We start from the raw sequence: 22,960 nt of genomic DNA, 5'->3' as shown, positions 1-22,960 counted from the left end.
TATATATATATATATATATATATATATATATATATATATATATATATATATATATACAGTATATATATTGTGGAACGAGCCCCGGACACAGACAGGCAGACATGTTATTTTTGCACCACCACACGTTTATTTACACTAACTATTATTTACACAGTCCTTAAGTGCACCACAAACCCCAATCTTCCCCAAAGTCCAGGCCAACCACTCTGCCTCTTCGGACCGCCTCCTTCTCTCTTTCTCCGACCTTGTCCTGCTTCCACCCGATTCCAGCCTTGAATGAAGGGAGGTGGCCCCTTTTTTCCATATCCGGATGTGTTCCAGGTGTGCACCGGCAATCCCGCGGACACGCCCCAGTGTGGCAGAAGTGCCTGCTGTCCTTCTGGAAGCACTCCGGGTGTTCCCTATCTTCTTCCCCCCAGCACTTCCTGGTGTGGCGGAAGTACTGGGGCCCAGGGTCTTTCAGGCAGGGGGACGCCCCCTAGCGGTGACCACGGGCTCCTACAGGGTTGGGCTTCCAAGCCCTGTACCCATGGCCCCCAATACAACCAGGGTGGACGCCCCCTCGTGTTCTGGAGGAGGTATGAACCCTCCTCCTGTCGTCCTGGGTGACGCGGCCGGGCACGAACCCCAGCCGGGCGCCACTATATATATATATATATATATATATATATATATATATATATATATATATATATATATATACTGTATATATACGCACTAGCTGTCCCCCTGCGGCTCCACCTGTGTAGTAGAGAAAGAGGACAAACTTTAAAAATCAATAAACAAACAGGTATCGCTAGCTAAGTGGAGGCAAGGTATGCTCCAACACATCACGAGAGGTAGAGCGACTAAAATGGAGGCTGGTGCATGAGTGAGGAGGGACTCCTCACTCCTGACTTCACACTTAATAATAATAATAATTTTTAATTTTAATAATAATTTTTTGCATTTATATAGTGCTTTTCTCACTACTCAAAGCGCTCAGCAATTGCAGGTTAAGGGCCTTGCTTAAGGGCCCAACAGAGCAGAGTCCCTATTGGCATTGACGGGATTCGAACCGGCAACCTTCCGATTGCCAGTGCAGATCTCTAGCCTCAGAGCCACCACTCCGCCCTTCACCCTCCCCTCAGCCCGCAGCCTCTTTCTCGGATTAGTGTGAATAAATCACTCCTGCAAGCGAACTATGATATTTAGCGTAATGAGAGAAGTCGCAAAATCAACTGGAATGTTCAAGCAAATTATAGAAAAAAACCCAGTCTAAATCTGTTAAGTAGTTCTATTGTGAAAGTGGATAGACAGACAAATAGACAGACAGACATTGGATTTTATATATATAGAGAGACTAGGCATTCCCTGCGGCTCAGCCCACGTAGTAGTGAAACAGGACAGAGAGGAGGGCCCCGCCTGACTCCCCACTCCTGACGTCACGCTTCCACCTCCCCTGAGCCCGCAGCCTCTGTCTCAGATTAGTGTGAATATATCGCTCCTGCAAGCGAACTATGATTCTTAGCGTTACGAGAAAAGTTACAAAATCAACTGTAATGTTCAAGTAAATGATAGAAAAAAACTGATCTAAATCCGTTAAGTAGTTCTCTTGTCTGCTAGCTAAGTGGAAGTAAGGTACATGCCCTGAGGCTGGCGTGTGAGTGAGGAGGGCCCCAGCCTCCTCCCCTCGGCCTGCTGTGTGTCCCTCAGATTTGCGCAAATAAATCGGTACTGCAAGCGAACTATGATACATAGTGCAGTAAGAGAATTCGCAAAGTCAACCGGAATGTTCAAGCAAATTATAGAAAAAAACCTGATCTCCCGTGAAAAGCAGACAGGCAGACAGACAGACGTTGGATTTTATATATACAGAGATATAGCCACACTCGCGTGTATGGGAGACACATTCAGGGCTCATCTGCTGGTACTTGTGCTTTCCCCATGTCCCAGAGCACTTCAGACTGACATCAGATGCTGTACAGATGAGTCCATGTAGGACTCTTGCATCTTCATGTTTCTCATTATTGCTGTATTGAGAGGAGCTTTAGCACAGTGGAAAGCTATGATGCTGTTTATGGTCAAAATGGATGTTGCCACAAAGGACCCATTTGTTTTTTTCCTGTGAATGTTCACAGGAACACAATATTTGAGTGTCTTTGCCAGAACAATTTGCCAAGCACCACATATTTTACTGAGAGGTTATTCAAATCTGTAAAACTTTCTCAATGCTTCCTAAAACTGCAGAAAAAAAAATAAACCTCCACATTCAGCGAAAAATCCCTTTAAAAACGTACCTTTTGTTTTTTGAATCCTGCAGTTCAAACAACAGCACGGGAAGACAAGGAAAACTGATTTCCTCAATTTTTAATTTTTTTTTACATTTAAAAATATGTTGATGGGAAAGTCATCAGTTCCTTCCAAGTCCTGATAAATGTGAGCTTTTCCCCTGGTGTTTACAGGCCTTCTATTTCAGGCATGCTCTCTCTTCACTGTTCTTGTCCATCTCAAATAGAGGTTTTACACTTCACAGCGTGGCATAAACTATTTGGTCTTGGCACAGTTTCTCAAATCATACTTAAAGCAGATGTTTTGGAAGCCTGATGGACGCCCTCCAATAACAGCTAGAATGAAAAACAAAAAAGCAAAGAAAAGTAGCCTGCAAAAAAAAAAAAAAAATGAGATTAGAGATTAAAAGCAAACAGGGAGCTTGTTGGAAAGGTTCACTGCTTTCCTGAAAAGTTCAATGTCCTCACAGCACAGTGCTATCTCTGTATCTTTCTTTACAATGCACTTCCTTGGCTTGATTCCTTGACCAAGGGTTTAATGTGACATCAAGTAGGATGAATGGCGCCTTCCGATGGATATGACTGCCTTTCCTTATGCATTCACTGACAAATGCTATAAAAGCACAATAAGTAAGTAAATAAGCATGAGGTGCCCCATACAACTTAAGCTACTTCTAAAATCACTTCAGTTCTTCTCTGAAACATAAATATTCTGTGATGAAAGCCACTGGCTTTATTCTGAAGCACTTGCTTTCCTATAGTGAAATATAAATGTTCCTTACCTTGAGTGAACTGCATGAATGCATTCCTAAAGCACATTCACTTGGTGTTGAAACACTCTTTTATTGTGCAGCACTTTGCTGATGCTCATTTACCTGTTTAGTTAAAGTCTGATTTTTAAAACTTGTATACACACAAAAAGAAGCCTGAAATATGTGTATGCAACTTTCTAAGCAACCAAAAACATTGCAGGAGATCTTGTGTATATATATGGCAACTCGGACCCATCCATATGTAACATTTCAGAGGAACTGGCAAAATAATGACACCCCTGATCAAGTAGGGAAAAGTAACCAAACTAGCTAAATGATGACTGAGTATCACTGAGCCATGTGCATTGACATGACATACCTATTACACCTTAAAAGTTATAATTATGATTTACAGATTGTATTTTAGTTCCATTTTTAGAGGGCTGATACTTTGAATTTGCATTGAAGAACTTTTTTGGTTATTCATCAGTTTACAAATAGCTGGCTACCTGTATTAACTTCTCAGGGAACTGGTCGACAGGTTAAGAATATCTCAGCCAAGCTTTACTCCATCATGATCACTGTGCTGGAAACCATTAACAGACTGACAGGGCGCTATACCCAGTTTTCAAATAGGGTGTGTGTACGTACATAAAACATAACATGATTTTGCAGTGTTTGACTTTCCTAACATAATCAGACCAATTCATTGCACTCATATTACTATAAGAGCACCTAGCAAGAATGAAGCTGCTTTTGTTAAACGTAAGCAGTTACCTTCCATTAACACACAAGTTACTTGTGATATTAAGATGAGACCTATACTGTTTAAGCAAAAGAAGATTAAGAGGTGACATGATTAAAGTGTTTAAAATTATGAAGGGAATTAGTACAGTGGATCGAGACTTATTTTAAAAAGAACAGGGGGACACAGTTGGAAACTTGTTAAGGTTAAATTTCACACAAACATTAAGAAGTTTTTCTTTACACAAAGAACGATAGACACTTGGAATACGTTATCAAGTAGTGTGGTAGACAGTAAGACGTTGGGTACTTTCAAAACTCGACTTGATGTTTTTTTGGAAGAAATAAGTGGATAGGACTGGCGAGCTTTGTTGGGCTAAATGGCCTGTTCTCGTCTAGAGTGTTCTAATGTTCTAATGTTCTAATGAGACTGACAAACGTTGCGTGCTGGCCTGGTTTAACCCACAATTCATTTATTTTGCGACATAGCACCTTTGGCAGATGTGACAGTACTGTACATGTTGGCTAGCTTGCTGGTAAGGTAACCAGCTGAATCCTCAGTTTTCCATATGGACTGTACTGTTCATTGTAACAGCAATCATGCATTACATGTGGCTGGTAATAGTGGGTATCCACTAAGAAGCAGGCGCCTAGCACCTTTCACCAAATGCCAGAATGCAGAGAAGAGGCACTATAATCTGTGATCTTGCACGTTCAGTGGTGGAGCACAGCCAGATACTCTTGAATGTAGGTGCTGGGGCCTTGAGACATCAGGGGGGAGGCTGCCCTTCCAGTCAGTGATGTTCTGCAGCATTGTGATTGGATATGCATGAGGTTGATTAGCATGTTCCATATATGGCTGTTTCAGGGAGGCAACCAGGCGGCTTTCGAGGTGAGTTCATGAACACAAATTTGCAAGAATATTTTTAAAAAGCAAAAATGTGTGTACGTCAGGTTTTATAAATCAGATTTATTTTTGGTGTGTGCATTTTCCTGTTTTTTGGAGCATGCATACTTTTACACTGAAATCCATGCACAGTGTTATAAATGAGACTCCAGGTCAGTCCATTGACAGCAAAATACATTTTCTCCCATGCACTGTAAATCAGCTTTCCCCGCATGAAATTCTTTTAATCTGTCTGTGCTGGGTAGATCTACCATATGGACAAAGTTCTCTGCATCAATCATATTGTCAGTAAACACTGTATATTAATTTGACTGCTTCAAGTTAAACTTGAATTAATTGAGTAACTGAGTGTATGGACATTCTGACTTGAAGTAGATTAATTGCATGCTCATCTCGGAGTTCCAATGTTTACAGTTTGTCTGGTTATATCTTTTATACTGGTTTCTATTAAATTATTGTATTCTTTGTCATACTGATTATAATAAAAGTTATAGACAAAATAAAAATGACTAAATCCAGGGAGCATTTAATGGTTAGCCCTACTACCTCACAACCACAAGGGATGAGATATGAATGTCATCTCCAGAGCTCTCACTGGGGAATTAGCCAGTTCTCTCCTTGAATGTATCACATTTTCTCCGGTTATTCCAGTTTTCTCCTAGTATGCCTAAGACATGCAGGGTTTGGGTTATTGGTAACTGTGAGCTGGCATTGTAATAAAGAAAACAGGTGTATTTTATGTTACCCATGCAAGGGTTTGGCACTGGTACTTGTTCCGGCCTTTCATGTACTAAACTATGGCTCACCATGACCCTGATTTGGAAAAAATACGTTTAAAAAATGAACAAATGATTTAATTGGACCTTACCAATGTCTGCTTTTACTTGGATTCTTCCCTTAATTAAGCAGACTTTAATTTCCCAGTTTCTCTGTTTTGGTGTCAATCTAGAAATATCAAAACTGAGTTTGCTAATTTTTCATTGGAATGTGAGTGATAATTTAGTGCGTGTTTAAGATTTTTAGCATCCTTATTATCAGTTTCTTTCATGGAGCTCTGTTATTTAAGCTTACTAATGCACTTGATAGTGGGACTGACACCCAAAGAACTGCAGCCTTTCCCCCTGCACTGTCATCTGCCCTGGTGTCTGTTCCACTTGTCATTATTATGATACAAATAAGACAGCAGACTCCGCAGATGAATTATTGAGAAAATGACAAAAGAGAATTAAGTATTTAAAGCAATGGAAAAATTTAAAACATTTCAAAATCTTTTCTCAACCTCAAATTACTGCACCTTTCCAAATGAAGAAGATATTAAGAAGAATGAAGAATAAGACCAACTAAATAAAATGAATGAAATTAATGAGAAATGAACTGACTCACTGGTTGTGAAACTGGTTAGAAGAAAAACCTGCAATCACAGTGGACCCAGGACCGAACTTGAGACTCTCTGCTATATGCTGCTTTTTTCCACATCAATAGGATGTTACAAGAACATCTCAAAAAGAGATCTCTGTTATCTTCAGCAAGTCTTGTATTTCTGCTACTTCATGCTAGAATGAAAGTTAAGTGGTAAGTTAAGTTAACACTTGGTGGCTTTACCAGTACAAGGATATGTACAATTAAAGGTATCCTTCACAATCAGTTAATAATTATACTAATAGTAATAAATGATAATGAAATATGAAAAATAGCCAAGGGGATAGAATATAACTTAGAATATAACTATTCTTAATTTGGCACTCCTTAAGTATTCTATGTATTGTGACCTTAATGGCAGTAGTAGAGGATTACCTTAGTAAGGAGAGGAGCTGAAGTGCACAGGTTTAGGAGGGGCATCAATGAGTCAGGACCCTGAAGAGTGAATTAGTAAACTTCAGAGTGCAGGCTGTAAGCTAATCCCATGATGTTCACTGCCCATGGGGAGGCAATGCTGTGCAGTAAGACTGAGGGATGACAGAGGGGGACAAGCCAGCTGACGTCCCCCGGAGGCACCCTGGTTTGCATTGCTTACAGCCTGACCCAGAGCGGCCCGCTTGAGGAGTTCTCAGCTAGCTTACACTGGAGGGAAACTGCTTCTGCGGGACCATGTAATCCAGACATCGTGGGTTTGCATCCGACCACCAGCAGTTAGCACAGTGCTAAATATACGATTTGGGATGGATTGCAGTGTGATTCCATGACAATATAGCCCAGCTCTGTTTTAATTTTCTGCCTGCTGTAAAAACACTTTATGGTTGGTTTTAAAATGTTTAAATCCAAGTGACCATGGTTTTGGATAACTGGCACATTGTTTAGAATTAAGGTCTCAAAGAAACATTTTTTTTTTTGCTTTGTTTTAATTTCTTTGCCACATACTACTATAATATTATTATCATAATTAATAGGTATCATAATAATCTGCTTTTTACCTATTCACACTTAGCAGAATGCTTAGGTGCAGGTCTCAGACATTTTCATTGTGATTTTAAATGTCATATCATATAGTGTCCAGTGGCAATAAGAGTGTTTTTGAAATAAAATGTCCTGTTATTGTCTTAAACCTTGCTCAAATTCACTAAGGAACTGATTTTCTTTTTAGTGTGAAATAGCATTAATGCATGAGTCAACAAGTTTAAAACAGAAAATATTTTGAAATGTGGCTGGAACATATATTAAATATTCTGAAAAGGGTTTTGGAATCTCACAAATCACTCCAAGCTTTCAAATTAAAGTAAAATAAATAAGCCATATTGTATTTTCATAGCACCTCTATATACTGTATACATACTGACAACTTTTCCTTAACTACAGGTAGTATTTTAAAGAAACTGGTGTATTAAACTACACTAGAAATAAAAAGGAAACGAGGAAAGGGAACAGATAGACTTCCACAACCAGCAGTGCATCCTGCCAGCAGGAGGATTGGATTGAGATTGTAAACAATCATGCATTCTAAACTTGTGAAAATGGAGATATGCACTGAAGTAATTTCTTTTTGTTCTGTCTTTGTCTTCTTTGTTTAGTATTCTTGGCTGGGTAAATGGTATGCTGTGCATTACAGTTCTAGAGAAGGTAGCTAATGCTTCCATTATGTACAGTGTAATAAATGAAAACCAGACCGCACAGTGAGTTAGGGTATCACCCTGCTAAAACCTGTTTAAGTGCCAAAAAATATGAAGAGCATAGAAAATAAAGATCAATGGCATCTGCCTGGAAACAAAACATGTACATTATCTCAAGTTGCTTCTGTGCAAGTACTCTGTCTCCCTCAGTCGCAGGTTCAAAACTGAAGGCCTGCTTCTGGTGAAAGTCACATTTATATGCTGTAGAGCAGGGGTTCTCAGACTCGGTCCTGGGGACCCTCTATGGCTGCAGGCTTGTATTTCAACCAGATTCACAATCAGTGATAATAATTGATCTCATTTAATTAGCTGGTCTTTATCCTGTTGTCTTATTCTACATTCAGAAATGCGTAATAGTATAATTTTTACATTTATAAAATATTTAGAAATATTTCTATTTATTTCAATATCTTTAAACACTTAACTCATTTTTTTAATTATTTTCACCTTTTTCTGTGTAGTTTGCTTCTTTTGTTGCATCCTAATAATGACGATTAAAAACAAGCAGAGCAGACACTTGGGAAAACAACACTGAATGATGATAGGCTGCAACTACTTTAACGTCAGACCTACTAATTAGTAAATAATGGATTAAATAACCAGAAAACCTGGAAAAGAACAATGAAAATCAGGATGAAAATATTGTTAAAAAGTCGAAAATTCGGACGTCAGTGTCAGTAGGTGTTGCACCCTAGGAACCAAGTTATCCAAACTGTTCTATAACATTTCAGTAATTATTTACTGCTCTGATGCTGATCTTTCTGATTATAAAATAGGTCATTACGATAGCAATTAATGAGAAGAATTCAAAAACTAATCAGCACATCATCATCTCATAACAGGCTTAAGTTTTGAGTTTGGTATTTTGTGGCTGTTGACAAACACAGACACACACACAGACAGACACACACAAACCAATCATCGAGATATCGATACTTTCGGTGCCAGGGGACCCTAAAACGTCAAGATCCATCAAAATTTTTGATGAATCTAAAGCTTTCACTCCTCCCCCATAGATGATAGCTTATGGTGGGGGAGGGCACAAAGCAAAAATACATTTCACATATAACTGTTTAGTACATTTTAATAAAAAAAATGACCAAACTTAGTTTCGTAATTTTTACATTGACTCCAAAACACAGAAACTGGGGAATAACAGATCACTGCATTAGGATAGCAGTCCAATTAAAAACAGAAGTTGGTTGGAACAAAAACCTGCAGCCACAGTGGGTCCCCTGGACAGAGATTGAGAACCACTGCTGTAGAGGGGTTCTTTTTAGGGGCGGGGTTTCCTGGACTGAGCAGGAAGTGAAATCAATTGTCTTCTGGCTGACATCCCTCAGAACTGTGGAGTTTGTGTTAGCATCAGCACCCCTGCTTGACTTGGAGTCGTTTTCACTACCTTGTGAGAGCCATGAACATGCCCCCTGTGCACTTATACTTGACAACAGCTTTAAGCTGTATTAAAAAAATCTTGTTCCTTTTAAAAACAACATGCAGGTGAGATTAATTGGCAACTCTAGACTAGTAACAGTGTAAAGAGATATTTTCTGCCTTGCCCTCAGTGCTACTGGGATAGGCCTGGACCCAATGCAACTCTTAAATATTATGTTATGTTTTACATTTCTTTGCTTTTATATGTGTAAAATATTTTTTTCAAGAAAATTAATAAATTCCAATTTCCTTGTGTTTTTAACAATTCTCTCTGTAAGCTTTGATTTATAATTTGTAAGATAACATACAAAAGATAAGGGTTATGAGACTCCACAATTCTTTGCCATCTTCTACTCTCCAAATCATCTTCAGATAATCATTTAATGCATGGAGAACTGAACTTATTTATTATACTATCTTCACTCCTAAACATTAAATACACCTGTAAGCAGAATTTTGAAATAAATGCCTGTGCCTGCTCCCTGATGCCCATTTTTCTGTATATACCGCTGAAGATAAAAGCTGACCATCCATCCAGTTGTGATCACTGCCATCCTTGGCGTTGTTATGAACAGGAGTCAGAATCATAATGAAAAGGGGCTGAGGCCTCCAAACATTGTTACAAATGCAGACAAAGATCAACACTGGTCTGTCCAAAATAGCGTCACCTGAGACCAGCTAGTCCACCAACTGCTAGCTGCAGGCTTCAGCCACAGCAGGCCTCAAAATGAGGAAGCTGGCTTTTTAAGTTCAAAATGCCTTAAATATCCCACAGAATCCTTCAATGCTTCTTAAGTGAAAGAAACCATGAAAAAAAATTCTTGCTTGACAAGACAAGTTGAAAGAAAGAATTTTAAAAATATTTATTGAAGAAGAGTAAAAACAACAAAAAAGGCAATGTAAAGCAAACAAGCCCCTATGGTGTAGTGTGAATTCCATGGCGGTTTACGATTTAAAATAAATAAAGGAGTGCTCAGACTTTGGAGGGGTGTAAGTGTGTATGGCAGGGCAGCTCTGGAGGGTTGATGGGGTAATCAAGTCATCATGCATTCACATGCAGACGTGTGTGGTTCGGTTGATTGGCTTGTTAGTGCTCTGAGGTCTGTAATCACACCTGTATCCCTAATAGTAAAAACATTGGCCTGAGTAGGAAACAGAGGAAAAAGGACATGAAAAGAAAAAAAGGAAATAGGTAAGTGGTTAAATTAAAGCTGAAAGTGAAGAAGGGCAGGATCATGGAGGAGTAAATGCTAATATGCAGTGGAAGCAGGCGGTCCAGAACAAGACCCAACAGGAAAGCGTGTGCTTGGTGCTCCAAGAGAGATCAGAAGTCGCTCCTGCTGAGTGTATCAGGGAACAGGAGTGATCTACTGTTGTGGACATCTCCCGGCTGAATGCCTGGGTTGGTGGTGAGAGGCAAGGAAGCAAGGTTCAATGTAGTGCCCTGTGACTGGTGGGGGGACCTGAGCCAAAATCAAGGGATAACTGCACCTATTGGTGGCTGTCTCCTCCTGCTACAGAGACCCTTAAAGACTAAGCAGAGGAAGGGTCAGTTTTAAATAAGACGCATTGTGGCTTAGGATTTTTTTTTTTTAAGGAACAGATTCTGTCTTGTAATTTTCACCTCATTTTAACCCTTTGTATTATTTATTGTTTACTAGCACTTTGCAGCGGCGAAATACTGCTTTAAAATTTTTATTAAGAACAAAAGTAAACCTTTTTAAACTGAGGGAAAATATACCAATAATTTTTTGTTAAGGATCTCTTTGTATACCACGTTGTCAGTTCGGCCCTCCGGTTGTAATATGACCAAGCTGTGCACTGAGCTTACTCTTGAGCATGGAACGTATAGTTGGCCATGTGAAAAGCAATCTTGCCTCAAATCAATGCCAACCTTTTGTAGGGTCTGTCCCTGAGATTTATTAATTGTCATTGCGAAGCAGAGCCTTACTGGAATTTGGAGGTGTTTGAATTGAAATGGGTTTCATCGTTAACTTCGCATCCAGCTTTTGAGAGTTTAAACATTCATAAACATCAAAGTGTCCGCTACTCAAATCGTCACCTGTGAATCAAAGATGTTTAAGAGGCATTGGCGGTTGTCCAAAGGTGTAAAATATTTGGCCATTTCGATACACTTGAAAGCGACAACCAAACAATTCAGCGGCAGCCATAACAACTCACATGCAGAACCATAGGTGAAGGGCTTAAGCATTTCACTCTTATAGTGCTCCTGTGTAGTATAATTATTTCCTGTACCGTCATCAGTCCATACCTTGAACCTGTCCCAGTCATTCAATACATAAGACACAATGTTTCTCCGGATATCAAGAGTGAGCCTGATATGGCCGTGCAATATGTAACACAGAGAATGGAAAAGGCAGTCGCCATCTCCCGGCATGGAAACCACTCGGTAAGTGACAGTTCTTTGATCGATGGTGATCACCTCGATAGACATGTTAATGGGGGTACGGTTGGAACGATAAAGGAAATGGGTACCTGAACAATGTAAACTAAGTCTAAAATACCTACACAATAACTATAATCGTAATAAACGAACAATAAAACAGCAGAGAAGCCGTGGATTAAATAAAAAGGCTGCAGTTATCAGCAGGGAGACGTGAATACCATGGCGAAGCAAGGAAGGGAATTAAGAGACCGGAGCGAGGGACAGCCTATATAGGCAGGCAGCCATCTATGTGGGAGGCGTGGGGATAGGGGACCCAACGCCGCCTCACACTGCGACGAGCTGCAGGCTATGGACGTATATATGTACGTAAGTAGGATTCAGTTAGCATTGGGAACCCGCGTACCAAATTTCTTGAAGATGGGCCCATAAGTAATAAAGACCGTTGGAAAGTTCAATATGGCGGCCGACAGTGGCGTCATACCACCAAAATAAGTGTGTACATCGGTTTCGGTTAACGCAGGGAAGCCGCCTACCAAATTTCGTGAAGATGGGGCCATAAATAAGAAAGTTTAACATGGCGGACGTTGTCGACCGTTATGACCGTTACGTGTAGAATTTCAAAATGAAACCTGCTTAACTTTTGTAAGTAAACTGTAAGGAATGAGCCTGCCAAATTTCAGCCTTCTACTTACATGGGAAGTTGGAGAATTAGTGATGAGTGAGTCAGTGAGTCAGTGAGGGCGTTCCCTTTTATTAGTATAGACTAGCAAAATACCCGCGCTTCGCAGCGGAGAAGTAGTGTGTTAAAGAGGTTATGTAAACATATATATACATATACATATATATACATATCTACATATACACATATCTACATATACATATATATACATATATACATATATATATACATATACACATCCACATATATATACTGTATATATATATATATATATATATATATATATATATATATATATATATATATATATATACACACATATCAACATATATATACACATACATATACACACATACATACACACACACATACACATATATACATATACACATACATACATAGTGCGTTGTAACACGGGTTGTGATTGTTACATGGGAGGGAGACGACAAATCACAGCTTCCCGCTTTCTAATCGGGCCTGTGATTGGTGCTTTGACTGATGCCCAGATCCCACAGTATCTCCCCTTAGGAGAGGCGTTAGGCAAGTGTAATTGAATAGCGGTGCTGCAAGTTTAGCTTTATAGCTGTTTTTAAGGCTTATTGACTGAAAGGGGCTTTCATGAAAAAAGTTAGGGCTTTGCTGCAGGATACACCCTCCACAAGTTAAGGAAGTAAAAATAAAGGTATATATTTCTGTTTTATTTAAAACTTTTAAGTTTGTATGCGGGCGGTATGGTGGCGCAGTGAAAGGTGCCAGTTAGGAGACCCGGGTTCGCTTCCCTGCGTGGAGTTTGAATGTTCTCCCCGTGTCTGTCTGGGTTTCCTCCGGGTACTCCGGTTTCCTCCCACAGTCCAAAGACATGCAGGTTAGGTGCATTGGCGATTCTAAATTGTCCGTGGTGTGTGGGTGTGTGTGGGTGTGTGCGCCCTTCGGTGGGCTGGCACCTTGCCCGGGGTTTGTTTCCTGCCTTGTGCCCTGTGTTGGCAGGGATTGGCTCCTGTATTTAGGATATAGCGGGTTGGATAATGGATGGATGGACATTTGCATGCATAGCCCCATTTGCCCGTTTTCGTTTTTTTTCTTTCTTCAGTAATATTTCAGCAAACCCAGAGCTTGTCTGTTCAAATCCTGGTACTGACACCACTGTGTGACCCTGAGGAAGTCACTTCACCTGCCTAGGCTGCAAAAAACAAAAGTAATGTAACAAATTGTACCTCAGATGTTGCAAGTTGCTGGAATAAAGGCATAAGTCAAATAGATAAATATGTATTATACACATAGGAACTATTCATTTATTTTAAGTTAAGTCATCTGCAGCAAACCTTTATAAATGAGGGTTTCTCCTTTTTAGATAGTGCAAACTGTTTCTTCTTCATTGAGGTTTTCTCTTGGAGAGCTTTTTTCATTTCATTGAAAATTAAAGCAGCAGCTGCCAAAATATGTAGCTTTCTTATTAATTTTTCAACATTGTGTAAAATAACTTTATAAAGTAACATAAAAGGTTTAAATTCTGGTTATCCTTTTACACTAAAATATTACTAAAGAGATACAAAAAAAGTAAAATGCATATGTTGTTTTTCTTTAAGGAGATTAAATATTACTGAGGAAAGAAAAAAAAAAAAACTAAAACAGCCAAATGGGGCTATGCATACGAACTTAAAAGGTTTAAATAAAACAGAAATATATACCTTTATTTTTACTTCCTTAACTTGTGGAGGGTGTATCCTGTAGCAAAGCCCTAACTTTTTTCATGAAAGCCCGTTTCAGTCAATAAGTCTTAAAAACAGGTGTAAAGATATTGACAATAAGCTACGCAAACCCACCAAGACATGGAATCGTTTAAATCAAGGGGCGAGTCGAAAAACACCATCCCATACTATTAGTTAACGATTAACACATTTCTATATGTATTGTAAGCATATAATACAACTGATAATATGTTGCGCTTATTTATCTGGTGTACCGACATTTTTGTGCGTTTAACGGCTGAAATCTAACGTGGTTTGTGTCCTTCAGAATGAAAACAGTTTGCATTTACCTTACCTAAGGAATGAGCCTGCCAAATTTCAGCCTTCCACCTACACGGGAAGTTGGACAATTAGTGATGAGTGAGTGAGTGAGTGAGTGAGTCAGTCAGTCAGTGAGTGAGTCAGTGAGGGCTTTGCCTTTTATTAGTATAGATAATGGATTTTAACTTTCACATGAAGATCTGTTTGTACTAGATTATTTATTTGTATTTAGTAGAATCTGCACTGTTTGTACATGGTTTGTTGATAAAGCACTGAAGCACTTTTGTACCAACTGTTGCCTGTGGTAAATTCACATTGTCCAGTCAATCTCAGTTATGACTATCAAGAGTTCCAGGTGCAAATTGTGTTGGGTTGCGGAAGCCAACGTAGACTATCAAAGTCCCATAAAAGCACAATCTGTAAGCTAAATCCACAGGCAGAGCAGAAATAATAAAAAAATAGAAACTATAAATGAAAAGTAACATTCACACAAGAGACTCCTAACACACTTAATGCATCGCTACCAAGAGGGAGTCAGAGGGAGGTCTCAGGAGTGGTGACTTCAGCATGGTCCTGCATCTTGAGGTACTACCTAAAAAATACAACAATACATTATACACAGATAACTAAATAAAATATAAACATAACAATATTCACACATATATAAATACATAACATATACTTTAAAAAGAATAGACAAGGAAAAAATATACAATAAACCATTGCTAAAACATAATGTGTTTTTCTGTATATAATACATTCATTCATTCATTCCTTTATTTCAAGACATCTTATTATATTTCTGTGGTAACCAAGAACTTTTGTTTAAATAGGCATTATCAGATGTAGCCAAGAACATTACACTAAAGGAGTTGGTTCATGTAAGTTCAAGTGAGCTTACTAAATGAAAATTGTTAAATAACATTAAGATAACCAAAAGCCTTCAGAAAATGATTTAATGAAAAACAAAGGTCTTTGCTAGATCTTTCCCTTATTTTGTATTTGTCATAGGACACATGCCATGTACAGTCATATGAAAAAGTTTGGGAACCCCTCTCAGCCTGCATAATAATTTACTCTACTTTCAACAAAAAAGATTTGTCTTTCATTTCCTAGGACCGTCTGAGTACTGAGGTGTTTTCCGAACAAAGATTTTTAGTGAAGCAGTATTTAGTTGTATGAAATTAAATCAGCTCTGCAACAAATCAACTCCTCAGCTGTCTGTCTGAACTAAGATCCTGGATGGCTAATAATTTTCTTGATCTGAATCAAAATAAAACGGAGGTGCTTATAGTGGGTCCATCAGCTAAAGTCCAAATTGGTCTTGGACTTCTCGGCTCTTTCTCTGTCTTTTCCAAACCTCAAGTCCGCAATCTTGGTGTTACCTTTGATAGTAACCTCACTTTTGAGAAACAAGTAAATTCTGTAGTCAAGAGTTGCTTTTTCCAACTTTGTCTATTAGGTAAGATCAAGACCTTTTTATCTTCTAGGGATCTTGAGAAAGCTACTCATGCTTTTATTTTTTCTCGCCTCGATTACTGCAACTCGCTGTATTCTGGGATTAATAAATCTCTGATATGCAGGTTACAGCTGGTCCAAAATGCTGCCGCCCGCTTTCTGGTTGGGGCAAGAAAGTATTACTCTGTTTCTCCTATTTTAGCTTCTTTACACTGGCTGCCTGTCAGTTTTCGAATTGATTTTAAAATCTTGCTGCTAGTTTTTAAATCTTTACATGGGCTTGCTCCTGCCTATTTATCTGATCTGTGTGTTTTACACTAGCCATCCAGAGTGCTTAGATCTTCTGATCAGTTGTCTCTTGTTGTCCCTCGTACCAAGTGTAAAACCAAGGGGGACATTGCCTTTGTAGCTGCTGCGCCTTGCCTGTAGAACTCTTTACCTCATCATATAAAGGAGTCGTCTACAATTGAACTGTTTAAAACAAGATTAAAGACTCATTTCTATTCACTTGCATTCCGTGACCTGCAGTAATACTAATGGTTTCCTCTTTGTGATTATATAACATTACTTCTATTTATTATGTATCTTATTTTATGTTCAGATATTTTATTTCTATTTATGTTTTTATGTTAATTGTTTTGTTCTTCTTTTATTCTATAATTGTAAAGCACTTTGGCCACAGCATTACTATGTTGTTTTAAATGTGCTATATAAATAAATTGACATTGACAAATGTGAAAAACTGACTGTGCAAAAATTTGGGTCCCCTTGTAATTTTGCTGATTTGAATGCATGTAACTGCTCAATACTGATTACTTGCAACACCAAATTGATTGGATTAGCTTGTTAAGCCTTGAACTTCATAGACAGGTGTGTCCAATCATGAGAAAAGGTATTTAAGGTGGTCAATTGCAAGTTGTGCTTCCCTTTGACTCTCCTCTGAAGAGTGACAGCATGGGATCCTCAAAGCAACTCTCAAAAGATCTGAAAACAAAGATTGTTCAATATCATGGTTTAGGGGAAGGCTACAAAAAGGAGGTTTAAACTGTCAGTTTCAACTGCAAGGAATGTAATCAGGAAATGGAAGGCCACAGGCACAGTTGCTGTTAAACCCAGGTTTGTCAGGTGAAGAAAAATACAGGAGGGGCATATGTGCAGGATTGTGAGAATGATTACAGACAACCCACAGATCACCTCCAAAGACCTGCAAGAACATCTTGCTGCAGATGGTGTATCTGTACATCATTCTACAATTCAGTGCAATTTGCACAAAGAACATCTGTATGGCAGGGTGGTGAGAAAGAAGCCCTTTCTGCACTCACGCCACAAACAGAGTAGCTCGTTATATGCAAATGCTCATTTAGACAAGCCAGATTCATTTTGGAACAAAGTGCTTTGAACTGATGAGACAAAAATTGAGTTATTTGGTCATAACAAAAAGCCCTTTGCATGGCGGAAGAAGAACACTGCATTCCAAGAAAATCACCTGGCTAGTTCAGGGACTGGGGCCCTTGCTAAAGTCGAGGGTTGGATGAATTCAACCCAATTTCAACAAATTCTTCAGGATAATGTTCAAGCATCAGTCACAAAGTTACGCAGGGGTTGGATATTCGAAATCTACACAGGCATTCATGCAAAAGGAGAAGTACAATGTTCTGGAATGGCCATCACAGTCCCCTGACTTGAATATCATCGAAAATCTATGGGATGATTTGATGCAGGCTGTCCATGCTCGGCAGCCATCAAATTTAACTGAACTGGAGAGATTTTGTATGGAAGAATGGTCAAAAATACCTCCATCCAGAATCCAGACACTCATCAAAGGCTATAGGAGGCATCTAAAGGCTGTTATATTTGCAAAAGGAGGCTCAACTAAGTATTGATGTAATATTTCTGTTCGGGTGCCCAAATATATGCACCTGTCTAATTTTGTTATGATGCATTTTGCATATTTTCTGTTAATCCAATAAACTTAATGTCACTGCTGAAATACTACTGTTTCCATAAGGCATGTCATAAATTAAAAGGAAGTTGCTACTTTGAAAGCTCAGCCAATGATAAACAAAAATCCAAAGAATTAAGAGGGGTTCACAGACTTTTTTATATGACTGTGTATTACATGCCTAGCAATTACATATCATCATAGTGATCAAACATACTAAATGGTAGTGCCCATTTAAACAAGAAACACAAAATGGCTGTGCCCATTCAATCACATACACTACATTAAAACATAATCTTAAAAAATGCCTTGGATGCATAATTGCAGTGATATAATTTTAAACAATGGTAAAGCAAAGAAGAAATACTAGTTATGAGTTCATGACAGTGGAAAGTTGACAACTGTCCAAGACACATTGGTGATCTGATTTATAGACTGCACACACAGTCAAGCTTCATTCTCCATTCGCCTTAACTTATGCATCTTTGGGATATGAGAGGAATGCAGAGCTGCTGGAGATCAGCCACACAAACATAGGGAGAAAGTGTAAACTCTACACAGTTAATAACTCAGTTAAGATTCAAATTAATGACTTTGGGGTACCAAGGTAGCAGTTCTTAACATTGTACAACTATTCTGCCTTACAAAAGAAAAATGATTTTCATCATACTAAAGGTGGAACGATGATTGATATAGCTTCTCCACATGCTCAGATTTTTCCTCAGTATGAATGGTGAGGGTAAGTGCATGTGTGTTTAAGTATGCTTTGCAACAAATTGCCATATGAATCACATTTCCTATGAATCTGCCATGGAAAAATGCCTTGTGAAAATGGACAGATTGCTAATTTTAAGGCTACTCTTTGGTCATATTAACTAAAACATTTGAAACCTATAGCTCTGAAGCTATTAGTAAAATTAATACCTGAAGAGGGAATATATGAAATATCCTATCAAGACCAATATGGCCTTCTGTGCTTACAATGCTTTCCCGTTAATTAGTACAAGTATATAAGTTACTTTCGGAAACATGTTCATTTCATAGAACTTTGACATGAGTTGTGATTACTTTCATTTTCCACACAGCTTTTCTTTTAAATTTGTTTTGCATGCAGTCTTGCAATTTCAAAATGCGACACTCTTTAAAATGACACTTTTGTGGATTTTTAAAGTTTTTTGTAAAGAAAAGCAAGGATTAATACTCCCTAAATATTATTCCACAGCTTAAACAGCTCTTTCCTTTCTCAGCTGCTCTCCAACACTGATCACTTACCTACTAGTGCACTGCATGCCTGACATGTGGTCAGAAAGAACACTACCTGTGCTCACTTCCCCAGTTCCGTAAACTTATTCCAAGTCAGGATCCTTTGAGAGACTCACCAGTGACTACATATTCAGGCCAATGGTAGGCACCTCTGAAGTACATGCAGGTTGAGTACTCTCTAGCCACACACTCTTTATGAAGGATTATTTGTACTAAAATTAAATGTAATCATGTGTAAGCAGGTCATTTAAAATTAAAAACATAACATCCAAATGACCGATAGCTTTTTGCCATGGCATGTAACTTCTGTGTCAGTTTGAAATATATTACAAACGTATATTGCATTTTAATTCATGTCTGTAAACCATGTGTCAAAACTGAAAGCAATGCAGATATTTTGCATTTCGCTTAGCATCTGTATTCCATTTTAATTTTAGACCATACTTTACTCATGCCAAAACTAAATGTAATCAAATGCCCAATCAGCATCAAAAGATGGAGCAAGGGGCATCAACAGTTGGGAAAAGAGGCGATGCAATCATGAATGTGTTTTGAACAGGGAGGTGATAAGGTAGGGGTCCACGGTCTCATTGAACAGGTGGAAACTAGTGATGTAAATGACGATTTAATAGTCTTGTGTGTCAGAAGAATGGAAAAATATATAATTTTTGGTTCTCCCGGTGGGTAAAACAAAAATCTAAGAAGAAACAAAGCTTGTGATGTCAACAAATGCTTCACTATATTCAGTATTTAGTTTGAATCGCTAACAACCCACTCCTTGAAAAGTTAAGCGCACTACTTAGTTTAACATTAAAAGAAACCAACTTTTGACAACTTAACATACGAGTAAACTTCTTAAATGAGACCTAAAACTTACTTTTTGCCATTTCAGTTAATCGCACCACATTGACAAAAATTATGCTGCCCACAAAAACACAGAAGTGTTTAGGAAGTGGAACGCCCCTTACCCCATTTCCTGACGCCCCTTGCCGTATACCTCTTGATGCTGATTGGTTATTTGATTACTTTTAGTATCGACACTATTGAAGCGAGGCCGTAAACTGAAATGCAGTACAATCAGAGCCGCTAACCAAAACACGATACTTCTGTTTTGCTTTTAGTTATGACATGCAATCGATGGAGAAGAATTAAAATGCAGTAGGCTTTTGCAAACCACTTCAAACTGACGTGAAATCCGATTTCCATAGTCAAAGCAATCGATCATTTGGTTGATATATAATTTTGACATGGTAGAACCATGCCTACTGTGCAAACGCATTACATGTAGTTAACACGTTGGATTGCATTTAATTTTGGCACAAATAATCTTCCATACCCATGCTCCATACCAGAATACATTTTTCTATCCTTTTGTGTATAGTAAAAAAGATTGCAGATGAGATGAAAACACCTGCATTAACAGATGGAATTTTGCTTGTGGTGAAAAACCATTTGCTTCACACAATGCAAAAGTTTTGTGTCAATTCAGTTTTCACTCATCACTAGCTGTGATTTCACCTCGCAAAATTTTGACCCAAGGCCCTACAATGAGGCAACATGTCTTTTGGATGAAGCTTGCTATATGCTTGGATTGAAAATAAATATCATTACTTAAATAAAAGTATTTTCTTTCCTCTATTTTCAGAATCTAACTTATCTTCTACATGGTTAATGGTACCCAAGGCCTATCCTTGTAGCATAAGAAGCACTCCAAACCAAGCACTAAATGATGCCAAGACCCCACTTATTATCAGTGTGCCAGTTAACAGTCATCAATTAACCAAACATGTATTTTTCTGGAGTTTGAAAGGATAATGATGTATCTAGAGAAAATATACATTGAGAGAACATCTAAAGCCCACAGACAAGGAGCAGACATTAAATTAAACTCCATAGCTGTGAACTGGAACATGATGCCACCCTTATAATTTATGTGTTTTTAAAAAGATTGCAAACATATTGCAAACCTTTTAAAATAAGCACAAGGAAGACACAAACTAAATTGTGAGAATAATTGAACTATTAAGATCTGCTTGCCAGATTGTCTTAAAAATGATCCCAAATCTTATCATTCCACATTACAATCAGGCCATTTGCCTGGTGAAAGTAAGGTGTTTGTCATAGTTGGTGGTGACAAGCTTTATGCTAACTTTTGGTCGCAACTCCTTTCCCTAGAAATTGGTCATATCAGCTTTATTAAAGAAGAATCAAAATTCAAACTCTTCAAAAGAAATGGCGTGTAGATTTGTTTTAACTGACTTTTTGGATTCACAGTCCTGGCTGATATGGCTTGACAGCTGTGGAGAAGTGGAGAGAGGGAGGAGGGTGGAGAAGAGATAAAGATCCTGTCTATTTTTGGCCCACTGCTCCAGACCAACAGCAAATTGAAACCCCTTGCTTTCCGCCACAGGAGAAGAGCTGACCCACAGGGTGGCTACATTTGTCACTGTTTCCAAAGCTCATGAAACTTCTACCTTCTTCCTTTGGACTTTTCCAGAAGGACAAGGGAATAAATAGTTTTGCTGGATCCAGTTAATCGAGGAAAAGGAAACACTTAACCCAGATTGCAACAGCTAACAGTTTGACAATTTTGGAATCATGGCTTTGTTGTGTTATAATAAAGGCTGTGGAGAGAGATTTAATCCAGATGAGAACACAGAAGGTGAGTAAAGAAGTGCCATTGCTTTTTAGCATTAACAGCTAATTGAACAGCATGATATCAAAACAGAATGAATTAGAAACAGTTAAATATGATGGCCGACAGTCTCTTGTCAGTGATACATTACTCAGGCTCTTAACAGTATGCTGGCCATACTTAGTAGTTTTTTATTTTGGAGAAGCATTATCTCCATTCATGAGCTACATGTACTAGCAAGTCATATCTTGGAAAGTAGTGAAGAATAAACTTGTTGATTTAAGAGTTTTATTTACAGTCCATAATGTTAAATATCAGAGTGGATACTGAATTCATTCATTCATTCATTTCCCAAAACATCTTATTTGAAATAGGGTTACAGTATATTGATTGCATGCCATTCAAAATTATAATATACCATATATCCTAGCGTGTATAGACTATATGTGTATAAATAGTGTTTGGCAAATGACAAAAACTGGTGTGCAGTATATATAAACATTTTTTACAAACTCAGTACAGGGCCACAGTGGCCAGTGCCTTGTATACATTACGTTTTCTTTGCCCTCCCATATGCTGTGTTTAATTCACGCACTGTATGTGCTTGACTTGTTTGGCCTGTGTTCGATATGAATGGTTGTATGCAAAATAAAAAAATTATGGTGAGCCAATGATTTGCTGCCAGCTGCCACATCAGGATACCCAGCGTATTCCCACATTTCAGTGTCTCTAATGAGTACAAATGAAAGCAGTGACATTAAAAGGAGTGTTTAGGTTTCCTGCTTCAAAATATATGTAATAAGAAATTATTTTGGGGTTCTTACACTCATGTGAATAGAATACAGCAAAATTCTTACTTGCACGTGATGAACTTGTCAGGCATGTGCTCTCAGAAAGAACAGTGCATGTTTTTGGCTGTTATGGCGTTGGCTTTTAATAGACTTGAAGTTATTTTAGAAGAATTAAGTGGATAGGACTGGTGAACTTTGTTGGGCTAAATGGTCTGTTCTTGTCTGGATTGTTGTAATGTTCTAATTTATTCAGTTTAACGTAAAGAACACAGAAGATGGAAATCAAAGATTAAAGGAAATGTTATTAAAATTCTAGCCAATAAAGTAATATAAAATAAGTACACATCTTCATAGATGAGAAGCTGATTTAGTTTAGCAGTCCTGACCTGCTACCTCATCACTGATCAGTTATTTCTAGTGGTTTTAATGATCTGCATTAGGCAGGCCCTCAGCCCAGAATTGGTTCCTGCCTTGTTGCCCATGCTGCAGGAACCGCTTCCAGCTCCTTGTGATGCTAGAACTTAGGAATGATTGGACAACAGAGCAGAATGGTTTTAATGAGGAA

At 38.3% G+C, this 22,960-nt stretch overlaps 1 protein-coding gene across 1 annotated transcript in view; it reads left to right on the top strand.

The window, feature by feature from the left end:
* Window positions 1–21,358: 21,358 nt before the first annotated feature.
* The window catches only part of zgc:92429 (uncharacterized protein LOC445063 homolog), a 51,346-nt gene continuing 49,744 nt past the window's right edge, over window positions 21,359–22,960 (top strand). Inside the window, exon 1 of the mRNA XM_051935119.1 lies at window positions 21,359–21,631. Within this exon, the coding sequence (XP_051791079.1) occupies window positions 21,568–21,631 (64 nt within the window). The 5' untranslated portion in view covers window positions 21,359–21,567. The remainder of the gene's footprint in view (window positions 21,632–22,960) is intronic.

This window comes from Erpetoichthys calabaricus, chromosome 12 (genome assembly GCF_900747795.2).
Source record: "Erpetoichthys calabaricus chromosome 12, fErpCal1.3, whole genome shotgun sequence".
Taxonomy (NCBI): domain Eukaryota; kingdom Metazoa; phylum Chordata; class Cladistia; order Polypteriformes; family Polypteridae; genus Erpetoichthys; species Erpetoichthys calabaricus.
The sequence above is the reverse complement of the archived record's forward strand: the minus strand, read 5'-3'. Positions and strand labels throughout refer to the sequence as shown.